The 13,281-nt window shown below is 40.8% G+C and overlaps 1 protein-coding gene across 2 annotated transcripts in view; it reads left to right on the forward strand.

Moving 5' to 3' along the window:
* The window catches only part of LOC137983626 (uncharacterized), a 110,693-nt gene that overhangs the window by 14,800 nt on the left and 82,612 nt on the right, over positions 1-13,281 (forward strand). For both annotated transcript variants that reach the window (XM_068830775.1, XM_068830774.1), the window contains exons 16-27: positions 56-283; positions 871-1,155; positions 1,567-1,755; positions 2,447-2,697; positions 3,384-3,480; positions 3,584-3,707; positions 4,146-4,342; positions 4,974-5,099; positions 5,593-5,790; positions 9,473-9,903; positions 11,384-11,649; positions 12,725-13,096. In XM_068830775.1, coding sequence (XP_068686876.1) covers positions 56-283; positions 871-1,155; positions 1,567-1,755; positions 2,447-2,697; positions 3,384-3,480; positions 3,584-3,707; positions 4,146-4,342; positions 4,974-5,099; positions 5,593-5,790; positions 9,473-9,903; positions 11,384-11,649; positions 12,725-13,096 — 2,764 coding nt within the window. The remainder of the gene's footprint in view (positions 1-55; positions 284-870; positions 1,156-1,566; positions 1,756-2,446; positions 2,698-3,383; positions 3,481-3,583; positions 3,708-4,145; positions 4,343-4,973; positions 5,100-5,592; positions 5,791-9,472; positions 9,904-11,383; positions 11,650-12,724; positions 13,097-13,281) is intronic.

The raw sequence follows: 13,281 nt of genomic DNA on the forward strand, positions 1-13,281 counted from the left end.
AGTGACTAAATACATTTACCTCACATCACAAGTTACTTCTTTTTGCAATCTGTAGTATGGGACATACAGCAATGGATCCCACTGTATCGCTTGTCCTACTGGTCATTACTGTCCATTACCATTAGATGCCCCCCAGCCGTGCCCTCAAGGTACCTATGCCAATGATACTGGTTCAGTTGTCTGCAAGGCCTGTGATGCAGGATATTCATGTTTGGACCCATCAAAGACTCCTGTACCTTGTGGGGAAGGTGAATACAGCATTTCTGGACAGTCAACATGTACGGTATGTATGATACTAAACAATTGAAAATGTATACACTACATGTATCACTGAGGATGTGCTAAGAACTCCTCTAGTGTATTATGTCTCTTTAAATTTTCTCACCATTTAGGGTAATTAGGAAAGGGACAAGGTTAGGGTTAGGGTTAGCTAACCCTAACCCTAACCTTTGATAACAGAATCTAGGCAACAATAATTAATGAGTGAATTTAAGGTAGAGGTTTGCAAATGTGATTGAGAGCACTATTAAAAGTGGTTTATGGAAAAGCCATTCGTGGAGGATATTTTTTTCCCAGCTGCAGTCTTGTCCAAAAGCCTGCACTCCTCTACATGGATGCCACAGGTAGAATACTTTGCCACAAAAGCCACATGTTCCCATGTTCTTTATAAGGTTACCACTGGAGTGGGTGACCACTTAGGATACCTTGTTTTGGTTCGTTTATTCCATTGTGTTTTTCCAGTTCTTTTCTATAGTTTACCAAAAACTTTTTCTGTCATTTCAGTGGCAATTCAATTTTTTTAAGGACAGACAAGGAATTTGGGTATCTTGTTTAATAATATTTTATTTATATTTTGTATGCATTGATCAGAAATGTCCAGATGGCAGGTACAGTCTTGGTGCTGCGTCAGTGTGTCTAGTCTGCCCAGCAGGTCGATCATGTATCAATGGCTCTGACCCAACGCCTCCAACGGATTGCTATCCAGGAACATACAGTCCTCCAGGAGTTGGGATTTGTTATGCATGTCCTTTGGGGACATACTCAGAGAAAGGAGCATCATTTTGTTCCCCATGTCCTGCAGGGCATACATGCGATGACCCCTCACAGTCTCCTGTACCATGCACATTGACCCAATATTGGAACAATGGTGGAGAGGTATGGTTATACTGTGCCCTTACTGGAGAATGGCTGGTTGAAAAATCTAGTATATCTTTAATTTTTTTCCCTTGAAAATGAAGATAAAGATGAAGTTAATACCGTACTATGCAGGGAAATTTGACTGAAGTATTAGCATGTGTGAGCACGGCAACACTTTTCTTTGGTAGTTATACAAGTATTGTACATGTAGGTCTGGCACTCACCAAAAATTTAATGTTAAAATAATAACAAAAGTGATTCAAAAGCCTTTGCTCACTTGGGAAATTTTGCCAAAACAAAAACCATGATTCCCTTTACACTCTATTTCATTTTTCTTGACACTTGAAGGGAATAAGAGGGGAAAAACCAGGAGATAAATTTCTTTTTAAAAAAATGATTCCTGAGTTTACTCATTTTAAAATTTCACAGATTCCTCGATGTGTTCCTTGTCCGGCTGGATATAGCTGTGGAAATATCACCCAGCCTCCTGTGCCTTGTCCATCTGGGTTCTATTCTCTTCAGGGTATTGCTTCTTGTACAGAATGTGAAGCAGGAGAAGCCTGTTCTGACCCTGCCCATGCACCAAAACACTGTCCATATGGAACTTACAGCTTCAGAGTAAGTCCTTCTTTAGTTTCAGGGTTTGAATTTTCCTCCCTGTTACATTTCCCTTTATCTTTTTGTGGAAGATAAAAGCTAACGTAGAAAATATTCCACTTCATTTGAAATAGTAATATTTGTAACCTTGCAAGACTTAGGGAAAAATTTTAAGGCTATCATTAACATTTATTTATTTTAAATGTGGTTTACGGGAACTGGGTTCTAATATCACAAAATACAATATGGTAGTGAAAGTTTTCCGTCGAAGACAGTTCCGTTCAGTTTGAAAAAGGTACGTTTAGGTTTTCAACAGTTCAATAAGGCCCAAATGAGTCACCGACACGCCACCGATGCACCACCGACGCATCTTATACGTTATAAGTTTAAACAGCAGCCAACACATCGGCCGACAGTCGACCAACAGCCGACCGACAGGCGGCCGACAGTTGGCCAACGCGTTGGTGGGATCGGATTCTTAAATTTTACCGATTAGGGTCCGTTAAAAAGTAGAAATTAAAAGACATCAAACCTTCAGAATTTCAAAAATGCTTACTATCACCTATGTTTCTATGAAGCCTCCCTGGAGAGGGCAATGTTAAATATTAGTGTCAAAATGATTTTTAACTTTATTCACTTAAATGAAGCAAATCTTTGTTAAGAGTTTTAAAGGAAAGATAACTTGGAATAATATCTAATGTCCTCTCTTAAGGGTGCTGTGTCATGCAAACACTGTCCTGCTGGATTCAGCTGTCCTACTCCAAGTTCTTCTATTAGTCCTTGTGCAGCAGGCAGTTTTTCTTTACGAGGTGTGGCAAATTGCACCAATTGTCCTATTGGATACATGTGTCCATCACCCAAACAAAATCCTGTTCGCTGTCCACTTGGCACAACAACATTTGGTGAGGGAGGAAAACTGACATGCAATGATTGCCCTGCTGGATTCAAGTGCCCCAACCCAGAGTGAGTGTGGGTAGTTTGCTATAATATACACAAAATGAAACTAACTTACTTTCACAGAGGTGAACAGAGATGCTTGAATGTGGAACCGATGATAATAATAAGTCTCAAGGTTATTTACCCGAGCACGAGTGCTTTACTGTGTGAGAATCAGAACAAATCAAATAAAGTGTTGGTTTTTGAGGAGAAGGGAAATCTGCAGTACCTGGGGAAAAAGCTCTTGGTGCAGAGTAGAGAATCAACAAACTCAACCAACATCAGGAGCCCATGAGTAGGAACCAGCAACTCTCATTTATTCCTGCCATGCCATTTTCACAGACCGATTTATTTTGAGATTGAATTTCCCACGAATGAGACTCCCACAGTAGCCTGATGATCAATCCCAGGAAACTAACTTGATGTCATAGTGTCACCGAGCCGGAACTGTCTTTGTCTTTTGGCGGAAAAGGTAATCTAAAAATAGATTGGTCTGTAGAAATGCCGTGACATAGGCTTAGTATGGGAGTTGCTCGCTTCTACTCCTGGGCTCCTGCCCATGTATGGCATTGAATCCAGGAATCGATCCCAGGCCACATTGGTTTGAGGCAAGTGCTGTCACCACTGAGGCAGTCCTGCTCATATGATTTATATGATACATTGTATGCTTCAACTGTCCACCATCATCAAGCTGTCTAAAATTTGGTTTTCAGGTCAAATGCAACAGCCTGTTTGAATGGCACCTATAGCCCTGGCAAGTTAGTGAGATGCCTGCCATGTCCTGCTGGCCATGAATGCCCAACTACTGATGTAAGTAAAGTCATTGCAACAAATGCATTTTATCCTCTTTTATTGTTTTGAATCTTGCAAAATATAGTTAGTGACATGCTGCACTTATTTATGCATGTCACAGGCATACCCAGTCCCTTGTAATCCAGGTCAATATGCGCTTCATGGAAGTCTAGCATGCACAGACTGCCCATCAGGGATGGAGTGTCCATCAACTGGACAGCAGCCTTCCAGACAGTGCCAATCAGGTCAGCATCTCATTTGAATCATTATTTTAATCCATTGACTCCCGGGGGTTCCCCATTGACAAGTAGAATCGTGTAGCATTAGACAGAGTAAACTACTACATGTAAGTATGGCCGGTTTAGGCTGGTTTATGGGTGAAAGGGTTAAACAACTTTTGCCCGGTTTACAATGTTACTACCAGAGAATTGCATCAGTCTCATGTTCCTTTTTGATTGATGAAATGCCTTGATTGCATTTGCCCAAAAAGTAACCAGTACTGCAGGCGAGCATTACTGATCGGCCACATGTATTGTCTTAATGGTCTCCTTTGAGGATTTTAGGTTTGGAGTCTCCTCAACTATGACAAAGTTAATTTTTCAAAAATCCTGGCAAAGCATCTTGCATGGTGGAAGTGTTTATCATTGGTTTCCAACATAACCAAACTTTTAATCTCTTTTTAGGAACATACTCTGTTGGAAAAGCGCAGCATTGTACTGTCTGCCCTAAAGGCAAGTTCTGCCCTTACACAACTAATGCCACAGAGACAGACTGTGATCCTGGAACATTTTCTTTGGGTGGTCAGGAAAGCTGTACCCCATGTCCCAGTGGATGGGAGTGCCCTAACACAGATGGAACTGGGAATGTAAAGTGCTTTCCAGTGAGTATTCTTGTCAATGGACGGAGATCTTCTGAAGTTACATGTAAACTAATCCTGGGTATTGGACTTGCCCATTTTCTGAACAGTCGCTGTTTAATAAAGTGCAAAATTGGCTAGTTTTAAAGATGTCTTATCTGGTAGATCTAGTGTTACTGTAGGTTGTTTTTCAGCCTTCGTATATATAATCAGTGATTTTTACACTTTGAGTGACTGAAGTAGTGGTGTTGTTGCTGATTTATGGTGTTGACTGGACATGATGATGATGATGGGGTTGAGGATGATAGCATTGATAATTGTGCCGAAAGTACTAACATCAGTTACAATCTTATGATTTGTGTGGTGATAGTGATCCACCTGGTGATGGCGAAGATGTTTTTATTGAAGAGATGCATTATTTTTTGAATGTTGATGCAGGTTACTCAGGAAACAATTCTCAATGCTCCTAACAAGAGTGGAATCCATGACCTTCTGATAACTAGTTCAGATGCTTTTACCACTCAACTATATAACTGTAACTATAAGTGACTTTGTAGGAGCTACAATAGGGTTCATGTGGAAATGGCTGTGGTTTACTCGTAGGCCTGAAATTTTCTTTCCTAACATGCTTGTTGTTTTGTCTCTTTGTCTTTAGGGACGCTTCTCTGTTGGTAGTCAGACCACTTGTACTCCATGCCCTGCAGGAAAAGCATGTCCATACACAAATTCCAATCAAACCATTGCTTGTTTGCCAGGGAAATACTCTGAGATATCACAAACAGTACGTATCTTATACAGGGTTCTGAACATGTACATGTGTAGGGTGACATAAGACCTAAGAGTCATACTGTTAACCTGGGAAACAAAAACCCTGCAAAATTTAGAGGTGGAAAGACACAGGAAACTAAGATCCCCTGATAAATAGTTGCTTGCCTTTATAAACCATAAAGACCCCTCATGTGCTTCCCATTACCCAGTGGCTGGGCTTAAGACTTTGCTCTTAGTTTTCATGTCACTCTTCATGCATATTGGTATTGTTGTTTTGTAACTTAGAAGTCATGTTGCTCAAAAATATATTGTTATAAAATGTAATGAAAAGGAGCTGTTAGCAAAATCTTTGAAAGCTGTGCCAGCCCTCCCTCCTCCCCTCGCAAAATTTACCATGAGGTAGGAACAGGATAAATCCATTTATTTCCACCCATTAAGGTGGAACACTTTCACCCAGAGGACCCAACATAAGGCATTATAGGAGTTCTGTCTGATTTCCTCTCTAGCATTGTACAGTGTGTCCACCAGGAAAAAGATGTCCAAGTACAACATCTGCCCAGGAGATAGATTGTCTAGATGGTACTTACAGCAAAGGAGGACAACAAAATTGTACTGAATGCCCAGCTGGTTTCGCCTGTCCATCCAAGACAGATGACTTCCAAATTCAGTGCTCTGCAGGCTATTATACCCTTGGACAAGCTCAGGTATGGCCTTTGTACATGTACATGTACGTTTAAACATAGTATCAGGCTCTTGACAGTACTTTGTGTCTACGTTTTTGTTAACTCACCAATGAAAACATTACAGTGTAAACATACAACAGGGATAACATGTTTTGCTATTTTATTGTTTCGGATGACCCTACCCCCTTTCCTGAGGAGGTGGGGGGGGGGGGGGGGTTATTTTAGGGGTTTTTCTGGTAGTGCACTTTATAACCACATACACACTATATCACCCAGTTGTAAGAGTGAGTGAGTGAGTGAGTTTTAGAGTGCAAGAGTGTAAGTCCATGGTGGCAAATATGCCCATTTAGTATAAATACACCGGTGATTATACAAAATCACGCGCTCTCATTGGCTCGCTATCTCGGATTATCAGCCGATAATCACCTCGACGGACAAAATGGCTGCCAGTAGTCGTTTTGCCACTGTAAGTGAAGATGATTTCTCGTTGAAATGTTTTTTTTTTCTCTTTTTTGAAATAATCACCTGTGCATAAATATACTAAAACAATTATTCGCCTCAGGCTCAGTGATTATCGGTGAATAATCACCTCGACTTCGTCTCGGTGAATATTCACCGATAATCACTTGGCCTTCGGCGAATAATTGTTAATTATTGCATAAATCACGTAAAATAAACAGGTCTGTTGGAAGTGTGCTTGAATTTCAACAAATGAGCCCCAAAATTGGCGAGAATTTGTGACACTGATGAATAATAAGGCAGCTCCTATTTCCATAAATAACCTCGTCTAGAGGAAGGTGAACTTTTGACTCTGCAGAAACAATGGTGGTCTTTGTGTTGAATTTGCACATTTCATGTCGAAGTCTATAACACTTGATAGCAAAAAAAACCAAACTAACAAAAACAAAAACCCAGTGTCTTACCATCGTTTTGTCACATATGTATCCTGTGTATTGTGAGTTGTTAGTAACGTGCAAGGTAGCGTGATCACAAGCGGCCGCTGAAATTGATGTCACTTTCGATTTTGCAATTTGTGTGCAGCCAAAAGTACAATAGAACAGTACTGTTGAACGTCCCCCCCCCCCCCCCCCCCCCCCGACAGGGTTTCACTTCAGTAAACGTTTGTTGTGGAAAAGCTGTTAGATGCTCAGAGTAACTTGCTGTGAAAACGAAGTTGAAGGGAACTTGGGAATGATCATCATGTCAGCCTCGATTCCCTTTTATTTTCTTCAATCTTTCTGGGTTTTGTATTTTACTAGTAACGTACCACATGTCTTCTGAGGGGACATCCACCATGGCACTATAATGGTTTATGATACCAGAACAATATCATGTTCGATTTGAGCTACATAGGTATTATGCAAAGACAACTTGAATCTCCTGGAAAACAAAAAGCAGCTCAGCTGACAGTTAGAAATTAAGCACAGTGTCAAGTTACTGTACTACCACACAATAATTATGCAATGCATGCCTATTTTTGATCTGTTATCTTTGTTTTCCTGGTCTTTGTTATGAAAATGCATGAATGCGTTACTGGTAAATTGTTGTTTACATTGTATTAGATGATGCACATGTGGAATCACTATTGAAGGATACATTCTTAACTACCGTAAACACCTGCAGATGAGCTGGTTCCTTTTTCCCAAAAATGGTTGCTAGAATTTAGGGGTGGGTCTTTTCTGCGGGAACAATTGAAAAAGACTGCTTCTGGTGTCCATTTTTCCATCTTTGGATCTAATCTAATACCTGGTTACGAACGTTCCACTCACGTTCTTGTTGTAATGCAAAAGTCTATGGAAAAACTGTGTTGAATGAAGAAGTTCCTGTCAACAAATACCAGAAAAAGAACAATCATATGTCAAAGGTGGTAGAAATTAACAATGTTCATTATATTAAAGACTGTGGTCAAATTGTGGGTAAGACTGAAGTAATTTCCATTATTTTCAGTGTTAATAGTGAGTTTACATTTGATGAACAGTGGATGAAGAAGACTTCTAAAGACTCAACTTTGGATTTCTTTTGATTTCTTCCCAAAAACTTTTTTTCCAAAATTTGAGCTACTAAATTCAGGGTGTGGTTTATCTGCAGGTGTTTACAGTAACTGCATGACTTGTCATATAATTTACATCTCCTAAAATATGTTTTGTTATTAGCCGACACCTTATTGCAATTAGCATTGTTGCCCACATTTTGTTGGAGTTAGAGTTAGGGTTAGGCTAACCCTAACCCTAACCCTAAGTTACCCTAACCCTAAACCATTCACTTTTAATGAAATATTGTCCCGGAATGCATCACAGGGAACTGAAATAAGTTACCTCGACAGTAATGTCAACAGAGTCCACCATATGGGCCATAGCTCATTTCTGCGGTTGTTAGAGTAACATCATGAAAGATCAGCTTTACCTTTGTCATTAGTTGTTGATTGTCATTTAAATCAGCAGGGGCTCCCAAAGAATAGCTCTGGGCGCCTTAATTTTTCACAGCAACACCTTTCACTTCATATGTTGGGCTCTGAGGGCCCCTTTAAAATTTCTTAGGCAGCAGCCTTGTTCCAGTTGTGGCACAACCGCCACAACCAGCACGTTGTACGGCATAAAACTGGCTGTAGAACATCTGTTTGTTGAAGTGGCTGGAGAATGTCAAAGTTGTTTAAACGTAAGGGCAGCTCATGTGGAGGGGCATCTTTTTGGTCTCTCCAATCCTCTCTTTTAAATATTTCTGTTGACCATCGGCTTTCATTAGTTCCAAAAACTCTCTCGGTCCTCACATTACTCCCATAACCACCACAACCTGGAGCTGGAGCTAAGAAGGTTGTGGGAGTTGGTAACATGTGGTGGTTGTGGAGTTGTGAAGGTTGTGGGGGTTGTTAAGGGTGAGGGAGCTGTGGGGGATTTGGATGTGTTGCTTTAAAGGAGTTGTGGGAACTTATGAAAGCCAATGGTCCACTGAAATAATTAAAAGAGAGGACTGGCAATTTCTTTGTATGGGCAAAAACCAGTTATCTCAACATAAGCCACCCTTACATACAGACACACACTGACATTCTACAGCCACTTTCAACAAACAAATGTTTTATAGGCAGTTTTACATGTATGCATTACAAACTTACAATGTGCTGGTTGTGGCGGTTGTTCCACAACTGGAAACACAACCCCTTCAAGTCTATCACAAAACGTGCCACATTTGCTAACAATGTTGGATATACTATGCACATAACATTGTTGGAAACACGTTCATTTAGTCCATCTCCATCATTTTGGATTGGTCTTTGCAATATTACAACATTGTTGAAAGGGCAGCAATATGCTTCAACATTAATTGTATGTTGGAGAAAATATTTGATCAAAATCAAACATCCTTCCAAAAAAATATATTGAACAAACGTCATCAAACATGCATGCTACACATTCTAACATTGTTCATCCAACAAATAATATTTAATGTTGTTTAACAATGTTTGAACGTGTAGCCAGGGCTTTAGTCCATCACTTTGATGAAGAGCTAATGCTTGAAACATCAGTTTTTAAATCACAATGGTCAATTTACCATCTTAGCTCAGTTGATAAACCCATTTATGTTTTTCACTTCCCCATCAATGCAGCACCACAGTTTCTTTTAATAATTAGAAACTGAATGCCTTTATCCATTGAGTAAAGATGTGGTGTGTTTAATTTGGTCATTGTTTTAAAATGTTGTTCAACAGGCTTGCGTTCCTTGTCCTGCTGGTTTCTTCTGTCCAAACATTACATCATCCCCCATCCAGTGTCCAGATGGATCTTACAGTTTAGGTTTTGCAACTTCCTGTGTTGATTGTCCAGCTGGTTATTTTTGTAAGGATTCCCCCCAAAGTTCAGTTCCACAGCCTTGTCCTGCAGGGGAATACAGTAACAAATCAGCCACTACGTGTACACAATGCAATGCTGGATATGCTTGTAAAGGCTCAGATATTTCTCCAACACCGCCATCAGGATTATGTTCATTGGGTTTCTACTGCCCTGATGGTCTACAAGAATTAGCCTGTCCATCAGGTACATATGGCAATGTGACTGGTGCAGCAAGTGAAGCAGAAGGATGCCCAGCTTGTCCTGCTGGGTATTTCTGCCCAGCGGGAACGAGAGGTTATCCCACTCACAGGTTTGTATTGGCTAAATTAATTTTGTCTTTGAAAGTGAGTAGTGACATTCTGCAGATGTGGAGTAGAAATTATTGGCGAGTTGAGAACTAACTGTATATGCCATCAATAAGATTTTCGTTGATGCTTTGCAATTGGGCTTTCTTAGGGTTTTAACTTTGTCTTGTTCTCTTGTACTTAAATAATGTGTCACCGTCACACCTGTTAAACTCAGATAGTAGAACTGAGACTGAATTTTCATCTTGTCTAGCTCAACTGTTTTTCCTCCAGACTTTTTGAGTTTGCAGCAACTTACCTATCTATTTCTGATCTATGAATAATAATAAAAAAATATTATTATTATTCCCTACCCACAAATATGACAAGAAAGAGGCTGCCAAACTTTGCATTCCTTTTCCCTGAAGGATGGTGGGAGGTTTGGCCCAAGTATGCATACCATGTCCAGTATCAAGTAGGGGTTATGGGCATTTCAAACTAAAAATTCCTAACACTGCTACATGTACAGTTTGACTTCTTGTTAGAAAGTGAAGCCGCTTGGCCCATTCTTGTAGGCATTAAGCAGTCAGGGGTCTTTCTACTTCCTCGTAGATGGGATGCTCAGTAAGATACTGAGTCATCCCATCCTCCATCCCATTTCTTATGCTGGGTGCAGAATGGTGCACCGTGTGCTATGAACACAACATGATGACTTGGCCATGCCCTGAAACCAGGCCACTCAATTTGGAGGCCATCCTACTAATGACTAGACCACTGGGCCTACACAACTTTTCATTCAAGTGTTGAAATTTTTCCAGTGTACTCAAAGCAACAATAAATGTGAACTCAGATGTGGGTTAGTGCCTTAAAAATCCAGTTTCAGCCAAATTGTTTTGGGTTAAATGCATAAACAGCTGGGTAAAGGTAAACAATCCGATCCCACCAACGCGTCAGCCAACGTGTTGGCCAACACGTCGGCTGACTGTCGGTCGACGCATGAAACAGAAATGTCTTTGGCGAAAAACTTTCACAATGATATGAAAATAAGAAATTGACTTTTGACCGCCATCTTGTATTTCGTGATATTAGAACCCAGTTCCCATTACGACAAGTGTTGTTAAAACCCAGTTTTCACTCTAGCCAACGCGTTGCCCGAGACTTTATCTTTATCAGCTATTGAAGTATTATTATTATTATAATTAATTATTATCATCATCATAGAGGGCTTCTGAAAGGGTGCGAAAAAGATTTGGACATGCGGGACTTTCAAGTCTCATGAAAGAGTAAGTATTTCGACCAACACGTCGGTAGTGTGTTGGCCGACACGGTGGGAGTGTGTTGGTGGTGTGTCGACCAACACGTTGGCTGACGTGTTGGCCGACACGCCAGTGGGATCGGATTCTTTACTTTTGCTGACAGCTGAATACTCAATGGCTAAATAGTGGTTTACTTCAGCAGTTGTTAGCCTTCTTTACATTTACATGAACTTTCTCATTTTTTCTACAGTTTGAAGTGCCCCCCTGGTCATTTTTGCCCTGAGGGAACAAGGACACAGTTTCAGAATCCATGTCAAGCTGGCACTTTCAATAAGGAGGTTGGCCTTGAACGACAAGATCAATGTCTTGATTGTCTACCTGGTTACTACTGTCAAGCTGGGGATCAAAATGGTGACACACTTTGTCCCGGTGGATATCACTGTCCACATAAAACAGGTGATCCAAATGCAAACCCATGTACTGCTGGGACATACACTGAAGAGCAAGGAGCACAGAGTAAGAATTTAGGTTTTCTTTTTGTGTTTGCAAAAGGGAAAACCATGGGCTACTTGGAAAGGAAAGGAAAGGAACTTTATTTAGGTGTCTAGTCGTTCTAGCGCTGGAGCGCTAATTGGGGACACTGTAAACTGAAATGAACAATGAAAGTAAATCAAGTCAAATGTTGGTTTTTGAGGAGAGGGGAAACCGGAGTACCCGGAGAAAACCTCTCGGTGCAGAGTAGAGAACCAACAGTTGGTTCAGTTGAGAGTGCACTTGACTCTCATGGGAGGGAGCACATTAAATCCTGGGTGCACCAACAATAATAATAATTGTTAGAGTCTTAAAGTAATTGGATAGAAGGTGCTTGTTTAAGTTTGTACTTTCATCTGGAAGGATTAAAGTCTTTCCAGATAAGGACTATAAGCGATACACTCTGCCTCTCTGGAAATACAACACTGAGATGTTGACTAATCACCTTGAATTAATCTTCTAAATGCTCTACCTATCAATAAGTACTGCCTGTAGCGCCAAATTGGAGCCTAAGTGTCAAAACTGATTAGTAGCTGTAGGTTTTTCCTTTGGTGGTCCTTATTTCGTATGAATGATATTTTCCCAGTGCTACTTTATTATCAGTTGAGTGAAAGCCACCCAGGCTGGAGAAAATGAATGCCACAGCTAACATTCTATGTACATGTAATTACCTGAATGACTGAGTCTTGATGACTTAAGTTCTCTGCACTTACGGAGGTAATGCGGTCCAACGGTTAGGTCGTGGAATTTGCATGTGGTTGTTGTAGGTTTCAAATCTGCCACTTACCACTGGCTGGATTTGCCGTCAGTGGTCCCGAATTCATCACTACTATGCTTTGTAAATAGCAGCCTCACTGGTCTCCTGCTAGGCGGGGTTCCTGTTAAGTTTGATTGTTTCTTTCACATTATTGTTGTGGGGTGCCTGTGGAGTAGCTTGATAGCACTTTCACTGTAAACAAGATCATTTACCATTTATTTACCATTTTTACTGGTTCAAGTGGATTTTCTAAATTTGAATAGCCAGACTATGTATCATTTCAATTTGCAACCACCTTTATAGGTCAGCTGGACTGTAAAGATTGCCCACCAGGGTACTATTGTGAAGAAGGAAGTCAGGAGCCTGTGGCTTGTCCAAAGGGTACCTACAATCCCTTGATTCGCAGGGAAAGATTGGCAGATTGCCGATCGTGTATCTCGGGCATGGCTTGTCCACATGCTGGTCTCACATGGCCACCAGTAAAGTGTGATTCAGGGTACTACTGCCCTGCAGGGTCTTCCCTGCCAAATGAGACAATAAATGCTTGTCCTGCGGGAACATACACGGACCGGCATGACTTGACACATGCTCGAGAATGCACCTCTTGTCCAGAAAGGCAATCATGTGAAGCGGGAACTGGGGGAAAACAGAAGCCTCCACAGGAATGTGCTAAAGGTAATATGGGATTTTCTTTGATAAATGCGTATGAAGACTAAGATAGCTGCTAGTGCATATACAATCTATTGTGTTGCAGTTCATTTGTCAGTTAGTCTTGTCTTAACAGTTATTAGGGACCTTTAGATCGGAGGGCGACTACGAATAAGAGTTCTCCGTTCTGAGCACGCGCACTTCGAAAAATG

This window comes from Montipora foliosa, chromosome 13, assembly GCF_036669935.1.
Source record: "Montipora foliosa isolate CH-2021 chromosome 13, ASM3666993v2, whole genome shotgun sequence".
NCBI lineage: Eukaryota > Metazoa > Cnidaria > Anthozoa > Scleractinia > Acroporidae > Montipora > Montipora foliosa.